This window comes from Filicampus tigris, chromosome 1 (genome assembly GCF_054856515.1).
Source record: "Filicampus tigris isolate MCC_2025a chromosome 1, RoL_Ftig_1.0, whole genome shotgun sequence".
Lineage (NCBI taxonomy): Eukaryota > Metazoa > Chordata > Actinopteri > Syngnathiformes > Syngnathidae > Filicampus > Filicampus tigris.
Window position 1 is genome coordinate 22,687,886 of NC_141217.1, and position 21,776 is coordinate 22,709,661.

The 21,776-nt window shown below is 39.4% G+C and overlaps 2 protein-coding genes across 2 annotated transcripts; one reads left to right on the forward strand and one right to left on the reverse strand.

Annotated features, from left to right (window-relative positions):
* Nucleotides 1–10: 10 nt before the first annotated feature.
* On the reverse strand, nucleotides 11–9,955 carry il17rb (interleukin 17 receptor B). The gene is made up of 10 exons (XM_086026902.1): nucleotides 9,725–9,955; nucleotides 9,618–9,642; nucleotides 8,050–8,163; nucleotides 7,703–7,806; nucleotides 6,364–6,493; nucleotides 3,051–3,083; nucleotides 2,923–2,961; nucleotides 2,686–2,772; nucleotides 2,275–2,549; nucleotides 11–862 (listed from the first exon to the last, which is right to left on the reverse strand). Exons 1-10 carry the CDS (start codon nucleotides 9,785–9,787, stop codon nucleotides 440–442), a joined length of 1,293 nt encoding a protein of 430 aa, XP_085883028.1. The 5' UTR covers nucleotides 9,788–9,955; the 3' UTR covers nucleotides 11–439.
* chdh (choline dehydrogenase) lies at nucleotides 9,780–21,312 on the forward strand. The gene is made up of 10 exons (XM_086026889.1): nucleotides 9,780–9,908; nucleotides 12,520–12,969; nucleotides 13,548–13,778; nucleotides 15,411–15,577; nucleotides 15,675–15,826; nucleotides 16,623–16,752; nucleotides 16,823–16,957; nucleotides 19,036–19,178; nucleotides 20,119–20,221; nucleotides 20,757–21,312. The coding sequence occupies exons 2-10, from the start codon at nucleotides 12,557–12,559 to the stop codon at nucleotides 21,173–21,175; spliced, it is 1,893 nt and encodes a 630-aa protein (XP_085883015.1). The 5' UTR covers nucleotides 9,780–9,908; nucleotides 12,520–12,556; the 3' UTR covers nucleotides 21,176–21,312.
* Nucleotides 21,313–21,776: the final 464 nt, after the last annotated feature.

Genomic DNA, 21,776 nt, shown 5'->3' on the forward strand with positions numbered 1-21,776 from the left:
GAATAAAGGCCACCGTTTCAACAACATTTATTGTAACAATAACACAAACATGAGCACATATTTCTCATAAAATACTGTACAGTATTATGCATTTGCAAAATACAAGAGTGGTTTAACCAGTTTATGGAATGATGAAACATTTACTCTTCACATAGTTCCTAGTTCCTACTGTACAGTACTTTAAAACGTAAATTCTGGCGTGTGATATGTTTTTAAATGTATTATTTGTTTACTACTAATATTCGGAAACATATTGCAGGTGCATCCCCAGAATATAAAAATGCTATCATTCAGAAGAGATAGGTACAAATTTCAGAAAAAACATGAATGGAATATCTTCTGTACTTAAAAAAATATATATACATATTTTTGTCTTATAATTCTATAGGTTTAATTGTGTGGATTCTTAGTATTAGTCCATACATTTCATTGAAAATATTCAAATAGAGATGATCACACAATTGTCCGGCACTGCCTCTCTGGAAATCAATAAACAATGTCCACTTAGTTCCTCAACAGAGTCTCTTAACTTCACCATACTCTTGTCGATTACTCCAGGTCCAAAGACAAGAGTCGATCTCGGTTTACCATCTTGTCTTTGAGTATGCAGACTGCGACACAGTTTGTTCAGATCTTTCAGTAAACAAAAAAGCTTGCATGCCCTCAGTTCTGGAGCCAGGTTACCAGACCTCTTCTCTTGCTGATTGCCTAGCTGCAGCACCCAGAACTTAGCGAGCTCATGTGCACTCTTAGCATGGCTTGCCACCATGTTGAGGATCAGAGGGTAAAGGTCGTGAGCTGCAGCTGGTATGGAGGTTCCCCCCATGGAGGTGGAAATGGGGATGGGAGGAGGGTGACTTGACTGTAAGTAAAGTAAATTATGTCAGAACATTCAATTTTTGCAGGCGAGAGAATTAGACATTTGGTGGTCTCCACCATAGTTGACATCATGGCTCAATAATTGCAAAATGTCATGTCATGTCATCTTCCAAACCGCTTATCCTATATAGGGTCGCGGGGAGTTGCTGGAGCCTATCCCAGCCGTCAATGGGCGAAGGCAGACTACACCCCGAACTGGTCGCCAGCCAGTCTAATTGCAAAATGCATAATGTATTTGAATAAACACATTCAGACTAGAAAATGTACAGGCACTATCACTAGGTGACTTATTTATAAATGATAAGCGACCAAAGGCAGCACAGTGGGTCACTAGTTACAACGTCTGCCTTACAGTTCAGCGGTTGTGGGTTCAAAACCAGGTGTCGTATGCCATTATATTAAATATGCTGATGGAGCTTTTTCTGTCTGACTTTTAAATGTCCTATTTTGCTGGTAGTCCTTAAACACTCCTTGAGCGAGGCAAAACCAAAAGCAATATTAAAAAAAAAAAAGTTTTGCGTCTCTTCCAATGCCGATACGAACAGCTCATGTAATCAACCTTTGCCCCTAGAATTTGGCTGTAGTCCCTCACATTTATTTGTTTGTGTAAACTTCCACCTTAAGAGCTATTGTAAAGCATATATGCGAGTAAACAAATAGAGCAAATACAATTCATTATTGTTCCTCGCCGCGCTCGCCACAGCCATCGAAGCCCCGCCGCAAAAAATAGACTAATGGCAGACTACAAACGAATGACGGATTAAATAAAGAGGCTCCCGACTATGCTTAGTCCGCCTATTTCAACATTTTTCCCATCAATCGTCAGCAAAATGGGCGTCCGTCAGTGATGGACAGACGGACCGGTCCATCACATAGGCGGAATGCCCACCTTTCCCAAATATCTATGTAATGTCTGCACAATCAGCGGTGTAGTTTCGTAAAAAAAAAATGTAATACATATTACTCACTAATAGATATGAAGTGCCCTTCCATCTAATATATTTTCGTTATCTTTAAAAAGTAAGTTCTATTAAATGAGTACACTAAAGAAGATTAGTGTTTGAATAAGGACGGAATACGTAAAGGTAGAGAACACATTTTAGGATGTTGAATTATATCTATCTTAGTCAGAATCGCCAACGGACGCCCGTTTAGAATTAGAGGCGGACCGGTCTATAGTATCATTTATCACATACAAAATGGGCATCCGTCACCAGCTCTGTAAATAACGCTCCCTTGCCTAATGTAAAAAGCGCATCTTAGCTCAGTAAAAAAATGGAAAAAAGTGATGTAAAGTACAGAATGGCACAGTAGATGCGGACATTGGTCAGACAGAGGGGTTTACTTGCATCGTATAATACTGTATTTCCCCTGAACATACATTTTATGTCTTACCGGTGGGCAGACGATGAGGACGCGTTGTGCAGCTTTGACTTGTTCAGCCAGCCAGCGCATGGGACCAACTTGTGCAATTCTGCTCTGCTGCCATACGTCAATCGCAACGCTGCAGTCTGCGTGCTTCTGCAGGAATTCTGCCAAGGCCATCACAGCCTTCTGAAAGGCTCCATTCGCAGGGGGGTACACCAAAAGGACATGGATGGGATCTTGGGTTGATTTCGGTAAGCTTTTAAACCCCAATGATATGGCCAAGTTTGTCCCACATCTTTTGTCTGTATAAAAAATAAGTAAGTACACATTAAAAAAATAAGTAATATTGGATGTGGTGGTGTGTATATGTGTGTATGTATATTGTGTATAATATTAGAACATTCCTATTAAGTTTATGTTTTAAGATTTTAAACTTACAGATAATGTATCCAGAAGTTAGGATCATCAAAGCAGCCAATCCTAGATATAGGTTCACCAATATGCTGGGGTAGTTGTTTTTCGGACCTGCAGCAGTGAACCAATGCAAAACCACTTTAATTTAGTCATTCAGATGTAATGTGCAATCAAAAAAATATTTACAAACTGAAGCTGCTATACATATCCATGTGTATGCTGTTGTATATTCTGATATTGCATGCAATTTTTGCATCATACCTGTATGGGGGTTCCCTGTAGTGATATCAGTGATCTCAGCTGGAGAGAAATGTATTTCACATTAATTTTATTCATGGTCATCATGATTGTTATTATCACTATGTGCACATGGTTTTAAGATTCCTAACCTGTAGGAAAATTAGTCGGCTTTGGTGCGAGACCTGAAAAAAAAAAAAAAAGTAAATGATGAATTGCAAATGTTGAAACAAACATTTGTGCTAGGTTTATGGCAAAGGATAGGCAAAGATTTTTGAATGGAGAGATGGGCCAGGTCATTCATGCATCCATCCATCCATTATCCGAACCGCTTACCCTCACAAGACATGCAGGCATACTGGAGCCTACCACAGAGGTCTTCTGGCAGTAGGCGGGGTACACCCTGAACTGATTTCCAGACAATCGCAGGACACACACAGACGAACAACCATTCACACTCACAGGCACACCAAGGAACAATTTAGACTGAGACTGTTCAATTAACCTACCATGCATGTTTTTGGAATGTGGGAGGAAACCGGAGTATGCAGAGAAACCCCACGCAGGCACGGGGAGAACATGCAAACTCCACACAGGAAGGCCGGAGCTCTGGATTCTTCATTTGTATACGTGTATTAGTTAATATACAATTTTATAAATGAAATTATATATATCGCTGGTGTTGTGCCATAACCTCGTAAGTCACATTTTGGTGAATTTCATATTGTAAAAAAAAATCTATTGGTCAGTCCACACACCTATGTGTTACTTTTACACATTATTGACCAATCTAAAGTGTTGAAAATGGTTTGCTCTCTTTCACAATGCAATGCTAATGGGTGAACAAACTTGACATTTTTCATGTCTCCTGAAAAGTAAATATTTAACCGGTACAAGGTTTCGGGCTGACACCAGCGATATTAAGGGTGTAACGGTTCACAAAAGTTACGGTTCGGTACGTACTTCGGTATGGGGGTCACGGTTCGGTACGGGTTCGGTATAGCAATAAGTCTCAAATGCATAAGACAAGATTTTTTTTTTAATTTACTTTTAACAGAGAGCAAGCTACAATTCAATTTGCTATAAAGCAAAAACATCCCTGTTATAAAAGCACAAAATAGAATAAAACATGCGCATTAGGGTTGTTCATAAATAATAATAATAATAATAACAATTAAAAAGATTAAACGCAGGAAAACACCCTTTCTTGTATGGATAGAATGAGGTTGCAGATAAAGTCAGGTAGCACTTACCAACTAGTAACTTTAACTTCATTATAAGAGCAGCAGACGCATAGATGTTGCTATGTATATGCCGATTGCTTCAGTAATTACGAATATCTTTGGCTCAGTCTGCTTTCACTTCTCCACGCTGCTTAAAAGTAGCCGTTCATTTGCGCACAGCGGAGAGGGGAGGGGCTTCGCTTGATAGTAGACGACGACAGCATTTTTCACACACTATGCTAATGCTAACAATATTGCTGTGTAAAGTTAGGGGAAAAAAAGCCGCCGAGTGAACTGGACGCTGTTTGGCTGTGTGTGACGTAGTATGCCCGATCCTGATTGGCTGCCGTGAGACGAAATTTCGGTGCTTCGCTTCGCGTCCCACCACCCTGCACGAAACTGTGCCCGTCTGTGTGAACTACATTGACTCCAATACAAACACGCCACCAGAAACGCTCTCAACGGAATTGGTGTGAACGGAGCATTGGTGTGAATGCAGAATCAGGTGTTGACTTTTTCCCCCCCCACCATCAGACGTATTCGTCGTATGACTGCGTGCACCGAACCGTGAAGCCCGTACCGAGACAGTACGGGACGAATACAAAAAACCGTTACATCCCTAATATATATATATATATATACGTTTTTTTTAATTGTCTGCAAGAATGATTGATTTAATATCTTGAACGAGCGGAATCAATGAATGTCCCTGCCACCAGTAAACCTACTAACCTCAAACTGTTTATTGCACCATCAGGATGCAATGCATTCATACTTTGGCCTCAATTTAGAAGGCCAAATCATTATTTGCTGTTTGGTTGTTTGTCCTGGGGAGTACGCACGTTTTACATTACACTTTGTGGAGGGCTGTGAAAATATGCACATAAATGTGCAAAAATTTCAGTTTTTCCCCCACAATTTCCAGAAAAAGAAGAGCCCCTGCACTAGAATGCCAATGGCGCGATTCCCATCTAAATATCATTCTCCATGATCCAGAGGGTAGCCTCCTAGCTAGAATAAAGCTGGACAAACAAATGCAATGCCATTATTTGTTTCTATTTTTCTACGACATCTTTTACTTTACTGTCCATTTGAGTCACAATTGTAGTGTCACCCTGCTTCAGAACCAAACGTTATGGCCCTGTCAGCTTGCCTCATCCAGCATGTAATTACAGTGTACATATATTTTCAGCTGTTCATCTCTCCAATAAAAGATGATTCAATACATATCTATATACATGGGGTACGATGTGATTGGCGTCCGCTGATAGTGTAGTGGTACACACGCCTGAGTTGTGTGCGGGCAGCGTGGGATCGATTCCCGCTCAGTGACAGTGTCTATGTGTGCCCTGCGACTGGCTGGCGACCAGTTCGGGGTGTAGTCTGCCTTCGCCCATTGACGGCTGGGATAGGCTCCAGCAACTCCCCGCGACCCTATATAGGATAAGCGGTTTGGAAGATGACATGACATGACGATGTGATTGTAAAACAGTACATTTTCAAGTAGAATGATTCAATTCAACAGTAGGATGACGAATGCATTTGATATGATACCTTTGTAGCTTTTGTTAATATGTGGCACCATGTAAAAGCTTTTCAAGTAACAAATTATTCAAGTTAATCAAATTCTAAGAAACAGCAAATCATCAGCATCCCGATTTATGCTGATTTATACCAATTTATACCTAGTGTGCGTCTCTCGTAAAAGATGATTTGATACGTATTGTATTTCGATACAAGGTGTGTGATACAATTTAAGGACAAGAAATTTCAAAATGTAATGATTCAATTCAGTTCGGTTACATCAATTTTCCAATTCAAATCAGTTCTTGTTACACCCCTAACCTATATTTAGATTTTTGTTATGGAGTTGTAGTATGCTGACTCATGTTGGGTTTTGACGATAATGATGTTACTGACTGATAATGAGCGCTGCACCAGCACTGAACTACCTGTTAGCAGGAAAGATGCCATATCTCTGTCTTGTGTTTTTGTGTCTTTAAAATAAAGGACTGTGACTGAATAAATGGCCTGTTCCAAGGGCCTGCAGAAACGGGTAAACGGGTGCACTTAGAAAAAGCACCATCTGCACATCCCACAACACACACTCGACAATTTAATTTTCGGGAGCATCCATACCAGCCATTCGTCAGTGTGCTTCGCACGTCACTAGTCTGCTGTCTCAAAATGAAGTGTCACAGTATAGTAGTAGATTGAGGAATTTCAATCAAAGTGTACTTACTCTGTGTTTGTCGAGGAGTGACGATGTTTGCACTCTTATAAGAAGGGCCACTCCCCAATGGTGGCAAAGGAAGGTTGGTCACCTGGATCAAGGCGCCATATCTTTCATTCACTAAGTAATGAAACCATTTCTAAATGAGACAGACAGAAAAGACATTGACATTGTAAATGTTGATTTTGTAACGTCCACATCTCTTTTACAAACAATCAGTACCTAAATACATAGAACGCACAATTGACCAAACAGATTCAGGGCCCTATTTTAATGCTTAGTGCAAGTCTAGCGCAAAGTGCAGTCTAACTGAGCACCTGGGTGTAGTTTTCTTTCTTTTAGTATTTTCATAGACAAGTACAGTTGGAAGGGGGTTCTTGTGGGAGTGAACACAGCTGACCTGCTTCCCAGCCCCTCATTTCCTTTAAATTTAACGAAAGAGGGGCGCACACAGTCTTTGGCGTTGCAGGAGCAGAAATAAACTCGCTGGAGTCGACGCAGAAGAGTAAAGCATGCAAAGTTTGTTTATAAGGAACTGCAAGTAGACCGCCACAGGGGAATGATTTCAAGTTGGCCAGGACAATCACAGATCACCACTGTGAAGTGCGCACTTGGAGACCGCCTTCCACTCCAATCGTTATTGTTTTAAGAAATCTAATAAAGATGATGAGGATAACGATGCGTTCAAGGAATTGATTTCTACAATGATTCAGAGGGTTAAATGGATGCTGTTGTCATATTTATGAATGGTATTCGATGACATCCACCACAACGACCGCGGAGTGCAGAATCTGTCTGCCTGCACTTTGATCAAATCTACCAAAAGCGCATTTAATCACCTGCGCCAAAAACACCTGCAAAATTTTGTTGCGACAGTTTTTAAGCTGAGCTCACGTGCGCTGTCTACAAAAATAGAGCCCTAAATGCTGAGCAGAGTAAATACTGAGGAACAAGCAGTTACACTAATACCGTTCGACATCAAAAAACATTTGTTTTATACTTCTGCTTGTTTTAATTGACAAAAAAAGCAAACAAATATAGTTTAGTTTTTATTTAGTTATCTTTTATCTTTTTGTTTTTATTTAGTTATCTCTTTCTTTCTTTCTTTCTTTCTTTCTTTCTTTATTTATTTATTTATTTGTTTTGGTTATCTTACATATTGTGTTGTATTCATGTCTGAAATGTACAATGCATGTAACTTTTGATTTGAATGAAAATATTGGGCTTTATCTGAAAACCTATGGGGAATTCAAAGAGGAAATCATGAACAGAAAAGCAACGACATAACAGCAACGATATAATCACAGCATTTACATTCCACAATTTGAATTCATCTTTGCTGTACTACCTGTTGTATCCCAGTAAGGTTGGACTTGGCCAAAGGTGGAAAGTATTCACAGATGTGATCTTCCTTCCCGCTAATGCGTGTGCCAATCAGATATTTTATGCTAGCTGCACAGAGACAAGAAATGACAGAGCTGCATCAGAATTCAATCAAGAGATTGGATGAAGCAACTCAATTTCACATAGTTTGGATGAATTGTGAGTGATTGCAGGCTGAAGTTGAACTTTATTTAGAAAACTTCACGTTAAATGTGGTCACAATTCCCTAGTCTGCATACCATGCAACAAGTGACTTCCAAACTCATTTGAAAGGAATATTTTTAAATCCAAAAGCAACTCAATGAGCCTTACCATCAATGTTGATTGCCCAGCTTACGTTGACCATGTCAATTCCTGACACTTTAACCAGCTCAACCTTCAAGTCTGCCAGCAGAGAAGGACTGTTTTGACTTGAAGGGGGGAAATCTGGAGAAAGAGGCAATTCTTTTACATGCATTCAATAGTGTCTGTCACACGTTTTCAAAACTGCATTTTAAAATGTAAAATTATATACCGGTAGTTTAAAATGTTATTCAAAGGAATTTTTTTTTTCATTTGTTTTTTGTTTGGTTTTTTTTTGTCATTTTTTTAATTTGCCTCCTGAATTGAGTGCCCTATAAAGGATTGAAGGCATGCAACTGGGTAGATATTTTACATTTCAAACAGAGCAGTGATTAAAACAATCACGTCAAGTCAAGTCAAATTTATTTATATAGCCCTTAATCACAGGAAAGTCTCAAAGGGCTTCACATATGCACCGGATCATATACACGACATGCCCTGATCTTAACCCCCAGGAGGGCAAGGAAAAACTCAAAAAACCTCATCTGGGGAAAAGTGAGAAACCTTGAGAGGGGACCACAAAATGAAAGCACCCATTGCAACTCTGCACTCATGATTTAGTTTTTCAATTTTAAACACGACTACAGTCCTTGCTATGCCCTACATATTTTGGATTTGACTGAAGTATGACCATTATGAGTAATTGACCTATTGGCCAGTTATGACTAAGACCTAATAACTATGTCTAGCAACAAGTGGCCGTGCAAACAGATGTCATAAAATCAGAGCAACATGGTTGATATGCTGTGACTGTTACCTAGTTGACATTTTATTTCACTGTTGAGGTCATGTCACATAATTTGCATATATGTAATTTACAGTAACATTATCCCACCATTTGAAGCAAAAAGTGTGTGTGTGCGGGTCTGCGCACGTTTGTGTGATTATATTCTAATTAAGACATTGAAAGGTAATTATTATCAATGTTAAACCAAAAAATGTTTTTAAAGTGTTGATACTCGATAAATATTTTAGATATTGTAAAACAAACGCCCACGCCCACGTAAAAGACTGGTAGGGACATCATTTAGGATTTTCTCTAATGCACTTCTGAAGAGCTCTCACACTCATACTGAGATCCTCTCACATATAAACATATACTTAGATGTATGTTTTATATTATTCAAATACTCTTATTACTGAAATCCTCTTGTATGATATGCTGAAATGCTCACATATTATATACTGAAGTATATGTTTCAGTAGGCGAGTACGTTTCAGCATATTAAGTACCGGTATATTTATTGAGAAAGCATATGAGATCTTGGGCTTTTCTAAGGTGTAAAAAACAGGGACCGGCATGGAGGGAAGTGAAACGGTGCACTCATAACAATAACAAACAGATTTGGAGAAGCAAGATATTCATTCCATATGACCTTGTTTAAGAAGTTCATATAAGGCAGTAACTGACAGTAAAACATTCATCTTTTTTTTTTAAACACCTGTACTTGTACTTCTACTGAAGTACAGGGGTGGGTGCTTTTGCCACCACCGTCTTCTGTATAGGACTACGTAAAATGAAAATAAAACATACATACCATCATTTTCACGACACTTGACGTTCTATAAGGACACAATACAATATGGTTCATTATTTTGACAGATGAACCTGTCATGGAGCTATCCACAAAGCAGGGCAACTTACAATGTCGAGTGACGTCACCAGAGCCGCGAGGTAACAGCAGACAAAAAGTTGTAGCCTCCTCATGATTAAAACTGTGGACACACATAAGTGAGATGTTTGCTTGGAAAGAAAACGCAGTCTTCTGATTCCGTTCAAGACTCCGCCCACTCGCTCCGGCGCGTGTGCTCCGCTCGCCTTTCAAACGGTAAGCTGGCTGTTTGTTTCTGCAACTATTCGCATTTGATTACCGTCTGTTTGTCATGCATGACAATGACGTCATTTTACATGATGACCATAACCTTGTGGGAATAAGACGCTTCTGGTGGTCCACTGGAATACTGTTGATTTTTGCTGCGAGCATTTAGCTGTCAAAAAAAAAAAAAGTCAACAATTTATGCGAATTAACATATCGTTTCGAATGCTTGTTGTGTTTTATTTATTTAAAAATATATTTCTTAAGTGCTAAGTGGGTCAGACAATAAGAAACACAATAGTGGACCCTTACACTGATAAGAAAAATGTTGCGAAATTGGATTCTGTGTTAACTTTTTTTTTTAACTGTTGCAATACTGAACTGTATTTTTGTTAGTTTTGTTTTCAACTTTCGTGTTCATAAATAGACTTGACATTTGAGGCTGCTGGCTGAATTGAATTTGAAATTGTAAACTGGTTATATGATATATGGCCCACATGTGCCACTGTCTATATGCACTTGAGAATATCATTCATCCACCAGTAAACGATTTAGACAGGCTGTTGTAGCTTTTGCTTTAACAACTGGTACAGCAAAGAACATTATAAAGTCCAGTTTAGATCCAAAAGAGCGGACCTAGTTAAACATTTGTTACCTGAGAAATTAATGAGTGACCATCTAGGTCAGGATCTTAATCAGAATGTCACAACCAAAATGCAATAATGTCTTACTTTAACACAAATGACAGTGTCTAATTGTCAAATGGGGCAGCATGTTGTGAGATCGTGGCGAACATATCTATATGAGAGTTGAGCAGTTCTGGTTTTGAATCTCATGCTCAAAAAAATAAAAAAATACTTAGCTCTCTAAATACCACCATAATGACCATCAGCGAAATAACAGTAGCGAAGAAGGCCCACTGTTAATCAAAATATTTTGTATCTCATATACAGTATACCATATCATAATCAAAATATCATTACAGCCATTGTAGCATTGTGCACCGTTTGAACATTAACATTGCACGTAAATATAGGAAATAAAAAACATTTTGTTAAATAATGATTTATTTGAAATGTATTACAACTAAATACAACTGAACTGTACTGAAGTAGATTACAAAAAAAGTTGAAGTCACTGTGACAAGGGATGCCAGTAACACTTTAGAAAGCATCGTGTTAGTCTACACATGTGTCAAAGTCAAGGTCTGGGGGCCAGATCCGGCCCCACGACAGCATTTTATGTGGCCCATGAAATCAAATCATGTGTGTTGACTTGACATGTATGGTTTTTTTTTCAAATTATTTTCACTTGTATAAAACATAAATATTTGTTACCAATCTCCCCTTGATGTAGTGTATGTAGAACAAAACTAATACAAATGTAAACAAAATACAGGTGGAGACCACATTCCTAGATAAAGAAACACAGAAAACAACTGGACATTATACGACACATAAGTGGAACTGCAGTGTTTACAGCTTGAAGAGAAGAATTTGCATTTGTGTCTGGCAAAGTGATGTCACGCATGTGCCATGTCATGTTTTGACCACATGAAAAATAACAATGGAAGAAGGAGAGTGATTTGTGTTTTCAAACTGGAACGCCAGACACTATTTTGACTTTGTGTCAGCTAAAGAAAAATATTAAGTTACATTAGACACTGTATGCTCTTGACAAAGTGTTATTTAGCTTCAATAGCACAACCAGTAAGTCAAATTCAAACAAAACAAAAACAAGAAAACGCATGGATCGTAGAACATTCAAGCTTAAAGAGATAGACCCACGAGGCTGTGCGACTATATGAGGTCCCCAAATTTGATAATTCAATTAATAAATAATTACATACACTATAAATTGTGTGCAATGACAATAGTGGCAGTTAAATATGTCAGGCCAAAACAGATTGCCTTAAAAAAACATTTATGTTAAGTAATGTCTACGAAGACTATTTTTTTACAGAAACAGGTAGCCATTTAAACTCAAAGTGAAATCCATAAAGACTATTTTTTTGATAAAATCAATTACGTATATATATATATATATATATAAATATATATATATATATATATATAAATATATATATATAAATATATATATATATAAATATATATATATATATATATATATATAAATATATATATATATATATAAATATATATCTATATATAAATATATATATATATATATATATATATATATATATATATATATATATATATATATATTACTTATATAATAAAGGTTTTTAATTTTTAAAAAGCTTGACATTCAAACTACACTGTTAAAAATGTACTTTCAATTAAGTATTGGCAAAACCGGTTGTCAAGTTTATGTTAAGTGGGGTTGTCAGCGTTAGTCTAATTAAACTAACGTAACTTGAATCTAATTTAATTACTTTCAAAATCAAGTAATCAACTTGACTAAGTTACTTTAAAAGTCAAATAAACAGTAAGTGACTTTTCCAGGGTTACTCTGGCAACACTGACTGTAACTTTATGCAAAGTTTGAACATTTAATTGGTGATTCTTTCATATACCACTAGAGGGGAGCCTGCCTACCACTAGTGGTATCACACTTTGAGAATCACTATGCTAATGTTTGCTCTGGTTTCCACTGACAGCTGACCAGTACATGAAAAGAGCCCACCGAGAAGTAGCATGCTGTCTTTTGCCATGCCTGGCCTCGCTGCAGCCAGACAAATTATGAGCGGGAGATGTTCAGCATACAGCAGGAGCTTCTTTACCCGCTTGCCTGATCGTCAGTTTGTCCAAAGGACTTGCTGCCCTGGTGCTGTCTCCCACCATTACAGATGTGTCAGTACCACAGACCCTCGTCGGACTCCAGGGTCATCACCTTCAGCGGTGTCCACAGCCCATCAGAAATCGTACAGTTATATAATCGTCGGGGCAGGGTCGGCAGGCTGCGTTCTCGCCAACCGTCTGACGGAGGATCCCCAGGAGTCAGCCTTGTTGCTGGAAGCCGGGCCGAAAGACTTGTTGCTGGGCAGCGTACGGTTATCGTGGAAGGTCCACATGCCGGCTGCACTGACCTACAACCTTTGTGACGACAAGTACGGTAGTCAGTAATCACATCTTATCCAAGTTGTATGGTTTGGTTCAGTTAACCACAGTGCGGCAATGAATCTTGATCTGGCTGGTGGCGATAACATCAGTCACATAAACAGGCGTCATAACATCTCACTGTCTGCCACCTGAAAACCAATTCATTAAACATCTGTATCAATGTTTTTGGTATTTGCCCACACAAGGGTACCAAAAAGTAATATGGTATAGTCTAGTTTTTTTTGGTATCCTTGACTGCCTCTCTCCCATATGCATGAAGAAACTGTGGACCACAATAGTTGCAGAAACTGGACATGTGTCTTTTGCTAAGTTACAAATATCCGTTGTACAGTCATCGATACGTTATAGGAATTAGATAATGTGTACTGTAATACAAATATGACATAACAGCCAACTCAATACATTATAGGACGCTGTTTAACATTTGATACATTTGGGTTTGTAATTATTTTTCCCTATTAGAATTAATGTGAATACAGTGACTGTTTTTTTTAGATTTACCAATGAATATATTCTGATATTTCCCGTCATCTGAACTATGGTGGCACTTTTCCTTCTCCAACAGGTACAACTGGTACTACCACACTTTGCCTCAGGCACACGTGGACAACCGGGTCATGTACTGGCCGAGGGGTCGAGTGTGGGGCGGCTCATCTTCGCTCAACGCCATGGTGTACATCCGCGGGCACGCTGAAGACTACAACCGCTGGCAGAGGGAAGGAGCGGAGGGCTGGGATTATGACCACTGCCTGCCTTACTTCAGGAAGGCGCAATGCCACGAACTGAGCGGCAACAGGTAGGCAATAAAAACATTTGAGTAGTTTAAGAGCATAAATCCACATGGATGTAAAGTTGGATTTCGCCAACCCCATTTTGGATTATATTTATTCGGAAAATGTGCAAAAATCAGTTGCAAGTTTATATATTATGCAACAGTAGTTGACTAATGAACCTCCTACACAGTACTGTACCTTAGGCCATGTTGTTCTTCAGACCACTCATAAAGTGAGACAGAAACAGCTCTGACCAGCTGTAGTGTTTTTACCTCTTCTTAACACCACTGAGCTGACCAAACTTGCACCGTGCTTACTCCCGCTTTTTTCCACACTCTTCCGGGTACGCAACATCACATTCAATTACGCCATCACGTAACATAGGCGCACATTCAGGAATGCCATACATTTCATCCCTCCTTTCCTTAGACAATATCCTCCACCACATTAAATCTTAACAAACATTTTCAACCTTTGTTATTCCACATGACGCTCTTATTAAAGTGTCAAAAATGTGTTCTGTTTCTGCAGGGCGAAGTAAGACCTTGTCTCCTTTTTTCACAACGCTGTCTTTCGCACTCCTTACTCTGTCTGCGTGTACACGCCCCTTCTTCTGTTCAGCGTCAGTGATGCGGACGTCAGTGTCCTCTACCGAATGATGCGAATGTTGAAGCGCTGTCAGTTCAGGGAGCTTGGTCCTGATTTGTCGATTGAACAGCAACTCTGCTGGGCTACGTCCCGTTACACAACGAGGTGTGCTGCGATAGGCTAAAAGGAAGACTTCAAGTTCGTTTACCCCGTCTTTTCCTTCCACGAGAGCTGCCCTTATCGCCTTACACAGCGTCCTGTTTTGCCTTTCAACCTCACCATTTGCTTGAGGCCAATAAGGAGTGACCTTGCGGTGCGCAATCCCATTTATTTGGAGGTACATTTCAAATTCTCTCGATGAAAACGGAGTGCCATTGTCGGTCACTATCATCTCTGGAATGCCATGAATCGCGAACGAGTGCGTCAAACACTTTATTATGTTTACGGAAGTGGGGTTTCGGAGGATGTCGACACTCACCCATCTGGAGTAGTAGACAGTCAGCACCAGTAGATGGTCTCCTGTGGGGAATGGTCCACACATGTCAAGTGCTAATGTCTGCCATGGCCCAGGCGGGAGTTCCGTTCTTGTGATAGGAACATCCTGTGAATTACAACTATTCAGTTGACATGCATGACCTCATTAATTCTTCTGCCTCTCGATCAATACCGGGCCACTACACTTTTGTTCTCAGTCTCTGCTTTGTTTTGACGACCCCTTGATGACCTTTGTGAGCCAGCATCAGCGTTCTGCGTCTCGCTGCCTGAGGAAAAACAATCCGGGTTCCTCTTAACACAATTTTTCCTATAGTACAGAGTTCGTTTCTAACAGTCTTATAAGCAGTCTCACATTTACTCCAGTCACCCGATTTAATACATCTCCTCAGCATGGTTAGAGTGACATCTTCTGCTGACAGATCTTCTATTTGTCGTGCAGAGAACGCATGTGGAACTGCGTTTTTGGCTATGCAAGCATCGGCTGTCTTAGCCTTTCCGCTTGGTAAAATGTAATTGCAGTCAGAAATGGACTCAATTCAGATTTGTGAATCACTTCAATGTATTACCTGCAGATACCGCGGAGGTAGTGGCCCACTGCACGTGTCCCGCGGGAAGACTAACCATCCTCTTCACAAGGCTTTTATTGAGGCAGGACAACAGGCGGGATACCCCTTTACAGAAGACATGAATGGATACCAACAAGAAGGCTTTGGCTGGATGGACATGACCATTTTTAAAGGTAAGGGAGCTAAAGGACTACCACAAATATGAGTACATGTATTACATTTGATTCATATTGACTTATACTCATGGTTTACTGCCTCAAAAATTTGCAGGGAAGAGGTGGAGCACAGCCAGTGCCTACCTGAGACCGGTCTTGGATCGACCCAATCTAAAGACAGAGGTGCGCTGCCTAACCACCAAGATCCTGTTTGATGGCCACCGAGCTGTGGGCGTGGAATATGTACAGAAAGGAGAGACAAAACGGGTCAGAGGGCAATAAAGTTCAATTTATTTACTGCAGTGAATCAGGAAAGTATTCGCCGCATTTCACTTTGTCCACATTTTGTTATTGTACAGCCTTATTTACATTATATTGTTTCACAATGGGATAATTAACAACAAATCTACACATAACACCCTGTCATATGAAAAATGCCATAAGTTTGCATTTTTTTCAAGTGTAATAAAAATAAAAACTAAGAAATCATGAGTATGTAAGTCCGCCATGTTGGCGGTTGATGTTTAAAACAATCAGTAAGCCCGTGACAAACAACGGGTTGACCTCCGGTATGTGAAGCCACAGAAAAATTATTACTATTGTGAGCTACGTGTCAAAGGCTGTGAATATTTACACTGAAAATAAAAATCCTTTTGTTCGATTGGATTTACTTAATTCGGATCAGTTGCAATATCATTTGATTACTTTGGAGGAAAAGAGTAGAAAATTACAACAGATGACCACATTTTAATCATGTGCAACCAAATGTTAAGTACCCAAAAGTTATGTAAATGCCATTTCTTATTTTTATTATTTTTTTAGTTAAATTGCCAGAATATATTAGGATATTGGGATTTATATTACACGTATGATTTCATATCGTAAATATATGAGTATTACGTATGGAATCGTATGGGTGAAATTAATTTAATCAATTTTCAAATAAGATTTTAAAACACAATGTGAAAAAGTGAAGCGCTGTGAATACTTCCTAGTTGCACCATAGATGCAAAAAATGTCCATCAGTTCAAAATCTCACAAATCAGCTGTTTTCACTTTCCAGGTATTTGCAGATAAAGAGGTAATCCTGAGCGGTGGCGCTATCAACTCGCCGCAACTTCTCATGCTGTCTGGTGTGGGAAACGCTGATGACCTCAAGCAACACGGCATCCCTGTTGTCCAACACTTACCAGGTGCATTTCACAACAGAGACTACGTGAGCTTGGTCAAGAGGAGATCTTGATGTTGAGAATGTTTTCTCAGGTGTGGGCAGCAACCTACAGGACCATTTGGAGTTGTACGTCCAGCAGAAGTGCACTCAGCCCATCACGCTGTACAAAGCCCAGAAACCTTTCCACATGGTCAAAATAGGGCTGGAGTGGCTCTCTGTGTTCACTGGTAACACTCTCATGTGCAGAATTATATATTTAAGTTTGTCATACACTGGTCAAATTCTGAGCTAGTGATTATTCATTTGTTGAATGGGTTGTTTTTTGCTGGAAATGACACCACTGTGTCAAAAGTGTGATGGAGATAGCGGCAGGTGGACCCAAATGCAGGTAGCGAGGAAGGCAAAAAAGATTTGATTAAAAATTAACTCAAACTCAAATTCCAGAATTGAAGATAGTTGTGAAAATGTTGAGACAATCGGAGCATAAAGAGCTCAGTGGACAGGTGGCCACATAGATGTGGCAACCATATTGGACAACGCAAGTTCCCGTCAAAGGCAGGAAGAGTCAGGAGCACTCAGATCGACCGGAGCAAGACCAGAAATGACGCCGGCTTCGACGGTAACTCATTTAAAAAATTATTGGCTGTGCGTGGTGGAATTCAGCGACCAACGGTGCTGAATACGTTTGTATTGCATGAGGACCAAGTGTGCACGTCAAACGAGATTCTATCGCAGTGTTTCTCAACCTTTATTGAGTGAAGTCGCATTTTTCACATGGGAAATTTTGTTACCACACATCACTTAGCGAAACGATTCACAAAAAGTGGATATACAGGTAAATTATGTACCATTACCTCTAGTGGAAGAACGTTTAATTGTGTTGCTATACGTGCTTGGCGTACATAAATTAACTAATTACAAAAAAAAATTAGAAAATAATGAAGGCTGTCAAAGCTAAAGCATTAATTATGGAAATTGATTACATTTTTTTTTAAGGCGTTAAAAAAATCTACTCAGTTGTGGCAGCTGACCTCTACTCACTTTGCAGCCAAAGAGGAGAGTCACTGTCGCAAAGACAGACAAAGACAGACTTTTACGTACATTTACTTTAAAAATTTGCTCGCAGACTCAATGGAGAAATCCAGGATCACTGGAAGTATATCATCGTTTCACCACACAACGATCAGAATAAGGTAACAATCATGTCGTTCTGCGGTGGAACGATGAATTGCATTTCCGTTTGTTTGAATGGGAAACATTACCTCGGTTTGCGAACATTTTGGTTTGAGAACAGGTTCACAGAACCTGGTGCCCAGTATGAGTGTGCCTGTGTTCTCACAGGCAAATAACGGATTTCATCAGTCAAGCCTTGGAATGAATGGTTGTTTTTCTCCATGGCATCATTGTTTCTTAAACCTTGAGGTTCAAGGTGTGGCTAGAGAGGTCAAAATTGTTTTCACTGATCTTTTCACTCACGTACTGTACTATTGTCAGGTTATACTAAAGTTTTAACAAACATGATGAAGAGTGATTTTTTTTTAATTGCAAACTCCTATTTAGTCATAGTAAAATGTTCTCATTATCTTATATTATATTTTGATGAAGACCGCCATGTCCAAAACTATTCATATTCTGTCTAAATACAGCTGTTTTTAATGGTTTAAAGATATAGTTGATTAGAATGTTCTAGATTATCACACTTTACTGTAATTCCCTATCATTGAGAACACTGCGTTTACAAAAATTGTCTGAAAATATCATATTATGTTTCAAAATGAAAACAGTTATTAAAATGAGAATATATACTTAAAAAAAAATGTCTTAGACAACTTAGTGGTTTTGATTCCTTCTTGATATGGAACCCTTTTAACAAATGACAATTCAATTTGACTCAGAATTTGGCCACATTGTAATATAGACTTTCCTGCATGCATGCACACAAGCTTTAAAAGCAATGCAAAATATAATATAAACATATATACAGTCGTAAATCATAGAACTAAAACCACTTGTCACATTTCAGTTTGATTCTTTTCAAGCAACATGAGCAATGTTACACTTGCACTTCACACATTTATTGTGCTAAATCTTGCTTTGCATCGTTTTTGTGAGATTTGTGAGCAATATTTTCCTTGAAATTTTGATTGAATTCCAAGGTGTTTCATGGTCCATCTTTAACTTGCTACAGTCATTACGTTACTGTTATCGTACTATATTGGCCCCAGGAAATAGTTAGAAAGGAGATCCAAGTCTGGCAGTGACAGCCTTCATTGTTCTCCCTCTCTTATTGTCATTTGTCACAAAGGTTACGGAGCAACAGCACACCTGGAGAGCGGGGGCTTTATTCGCAGTCAGGCACAGGTCCCGCATCCTGACATCCAGTTTCACTTCTTACCCTCACAGGTTATTGACCATGGGCGGGTTGCTTCAAAGATAGAAGCTTATCAGGTTAGTGTGCAGTGGCTATATTTTGGTTTTGGAGGGGTGGAAGGTACGTTTATGTTCTTGGAATTTGAAGTGTGGGTGGATGATTGATCAGATAAGACTCACCCACATTGAAAGAGAGCAATGAAACTCACGTGTCATTCAGATGGAAAATAAAAAATAACAGCTGGTTTCTGAAAAAGAAAAACAACAGCAGTTTCCCAGAAATTTCCAGAGAAGCTGACTGATGAGATTATTATTGATGTGCATCCAACAGGAAATAATAAATTGTCCAAACCACTTTGAGGACACAACTGTATGCCACATCAGGAGTGCTACTAAAAGAATCAAACATATTAGTAAAACAGAAAAATATGTACAGTGTTTGTACATTTCCACTTTGTGTGCGTGTGCGTGTGCATGCGCGACTGTGTGTGGGGGTGTGTGCGTGTGTGCGTGGTGGGGGGGCGGGGGGGGGGGGTTGTTGTGTAAGTGCGTGCGTGAGTATTGTGTGTGGGTGTACAACAAATTGCCTCCTCAGTCATGATGATGTACAAGATGGGGCCAGAGAGTGTGATTTTCTTCACAGATTATTTTATTCATGTACAGCTGTCAAAGCAGATTGATAGTTTGAACAATATGACAAAAACATGTTTTAAATTATTATTATTATTATTACAATCTCTCCTTTTAATAGTGCATATCGTGGCTGTCCTGTGAAAAGCATTTTTTATTTTTTTAACATTTTTACGCAAATGGGGTTTCTGCGTTTCAGACATCCCATTAAAGTGAAAATTTGAAAAATACTACAAAGGTGACCATATACGTATTTTTCACAGGACAGCAACGATATGGTGGTTATGTTTAATTGGCATTGAGATGATGACACATTTCCTGTAGACCCGAACCCCTAATTGTGAGAACCATTACATTACTGATTACATACAGTAACATAATGTCGTAGGTTCATGTGGGACCAATGAGAAGCACGAGCATTGGCTGGATGAAGCTGAAGAGCGCCAGCCCTCGGGACCACCCAATTCTACAGCCCAACTACCTATCCACCGGTATGTTCTCATCACTCTAATCGGAAGTCAACCCAAACATATTATTTTCCAGACTATGTTCTAAGCAGGCCCACTGGTTGAAATACAGCATCCTGATTAATATTGCGTTTGTGGAATATAAGTTAAGCAGCAAAATGCACTCACTTTTCGCCATCTCAGAGGGCGGCCGTTTTGTCACTTTTGCCGACTGGAGATGACATCGAAGTTTCTCAGGGCTCAGATAACGACCAATCACAGTTGACCTGCTTTCTGAAGCTGATCCATGATTGGTCGTTAGCTGAGCCCTGAGCGATTGTGATGTCATTTTCGACAGAAGTGACAAAATGGCCGCCCCCTGACCTAGCTGAAAAGGGTGGATTTCTCATTTTCCACAAACGCATTATTAATCAGATGCCGTGTTTAGACTAGTGGGGCCTGCATATAACATGTTCTGTGAAAAAATATGTTTGGGTTGACTTCCACTTTAAGGCACCACAAGAAGAAGCCAACACCGATTCCATATCTAATATCCATCACCACCATTGTTTCCTCTTAGATGTCGATGTTTTGGAGTTCAGAGAATGCATCAAACTCTCCCGGGAGATTTTTGCCCAAAAGGCCTTCGACCCGTTCCGGGGGCCGGAAGTCCAGCCCGGTCCTCAGATCCAGTCCAATGCCGACATCGATGCTTTCGTACGCCGCAAGGCTGACAGTGCGTATCACCCATCGTGCACATGTAAAATGGGCACGCCCTCCGACCCAATGGCAGTTGTGGACTCCCAGACGCGCGTGCTTGGCGTTGAGGGCCTCCGTGTGGTCGACGCATCCATAATGCCAAGCATCGTTAGCGGCAACCTAAATGCTCCAACCATCATGATCGCGGAGAAGGTCGCTGACCTCATCAGAGGTCGCCCACCACTCGTTGACCGGCAAGTTCCAGTGTACCAGCCGCCGACGCTAGACACTCAGAGATAACGCCGGAACAAACCTCTTGTTTACTTTGCCATCATGTCACTATGGTTACTGATAGGGGTGTCATGTAAATTGATTTGAAAATCGGCATGTGTGCATCAAATTGAATCGAATCGTTCCGCTTTAAAATGTAAACACACACAAATACATCTATATGTATACATATATATATATATATATATATATATATATATATATATATATATATATATATATATATATTTATATATATATATATATATATATATATATATATACATATATTGTAAAATGACAAGAAACATCATTTTTTCATTTACATTTTTAATTACATCATACCCTCTTAGAATGAGTCGTACCATATTGATTCAAAACAATAATCCCACTGAATCGATCTTCATCAAATATCAAATGGTTCCACTTTAAAATGCAGCATCCTTGAATCATCTCATACAGTATAGAGACCGAAAACCATTCACATTCACAACGTCACTTCGTGGTAACCCATGCTGCATGCATCGAAGTCAGACATGTGAACCACAACATCATCAGTGACTCGGAACAAATTACTCGAATTTTCAGTGTGGTACCAAGTGACGACTTCTTTATTCACGCAACTTCTTTC

Excerpts from the sequence above, each read along its gene's own strand:
- il17rb (XM_086026902.1), bottom strand. The coding sequence starts at position 9,787 with ATGAGGAGGCTACAACTTTTTGTCTGCTGTTACCTCGCGGCTCTGGTG. Across the intron at positions 6,494-7,702 it reads ACCTTACTGGGATACAACAG|AAATGGTTTCATTACTTAGT; the intron begins GTAGTACAGCAA and ends TGTCTCATTTAG. Across the intron at positions 3,084-6,363 it reads CACTCCTCGACAAACACAGA|GTCTCGCACCAAAGCCGACT; the intron begins GTAAGTACACTT and ends TTTTTTTTTCAG.
- chdh (XM_086026889.1), top strand. The coding sequence starts at position 12,557 with ATGCTGTCTTTTGCCATGCCTGGCCTCGCTGCAGCCAGACAAATTATG. Across the intron at positions 12,970-13,547 it reads TACAACCTTTGTGACGACAA|GTACAACTGGTACTACCACA; the intron begins GTACGGTAGTCA and ends CTTCTCCAACAG. Across the intron at positions 16,753-16,822 it reads TGTTGTCCAACACTTACCAG|GTGTGGGCAGCAACCTACAG; the intron begins GTGCATTTCACA and ends ATGTTTTCTCAG.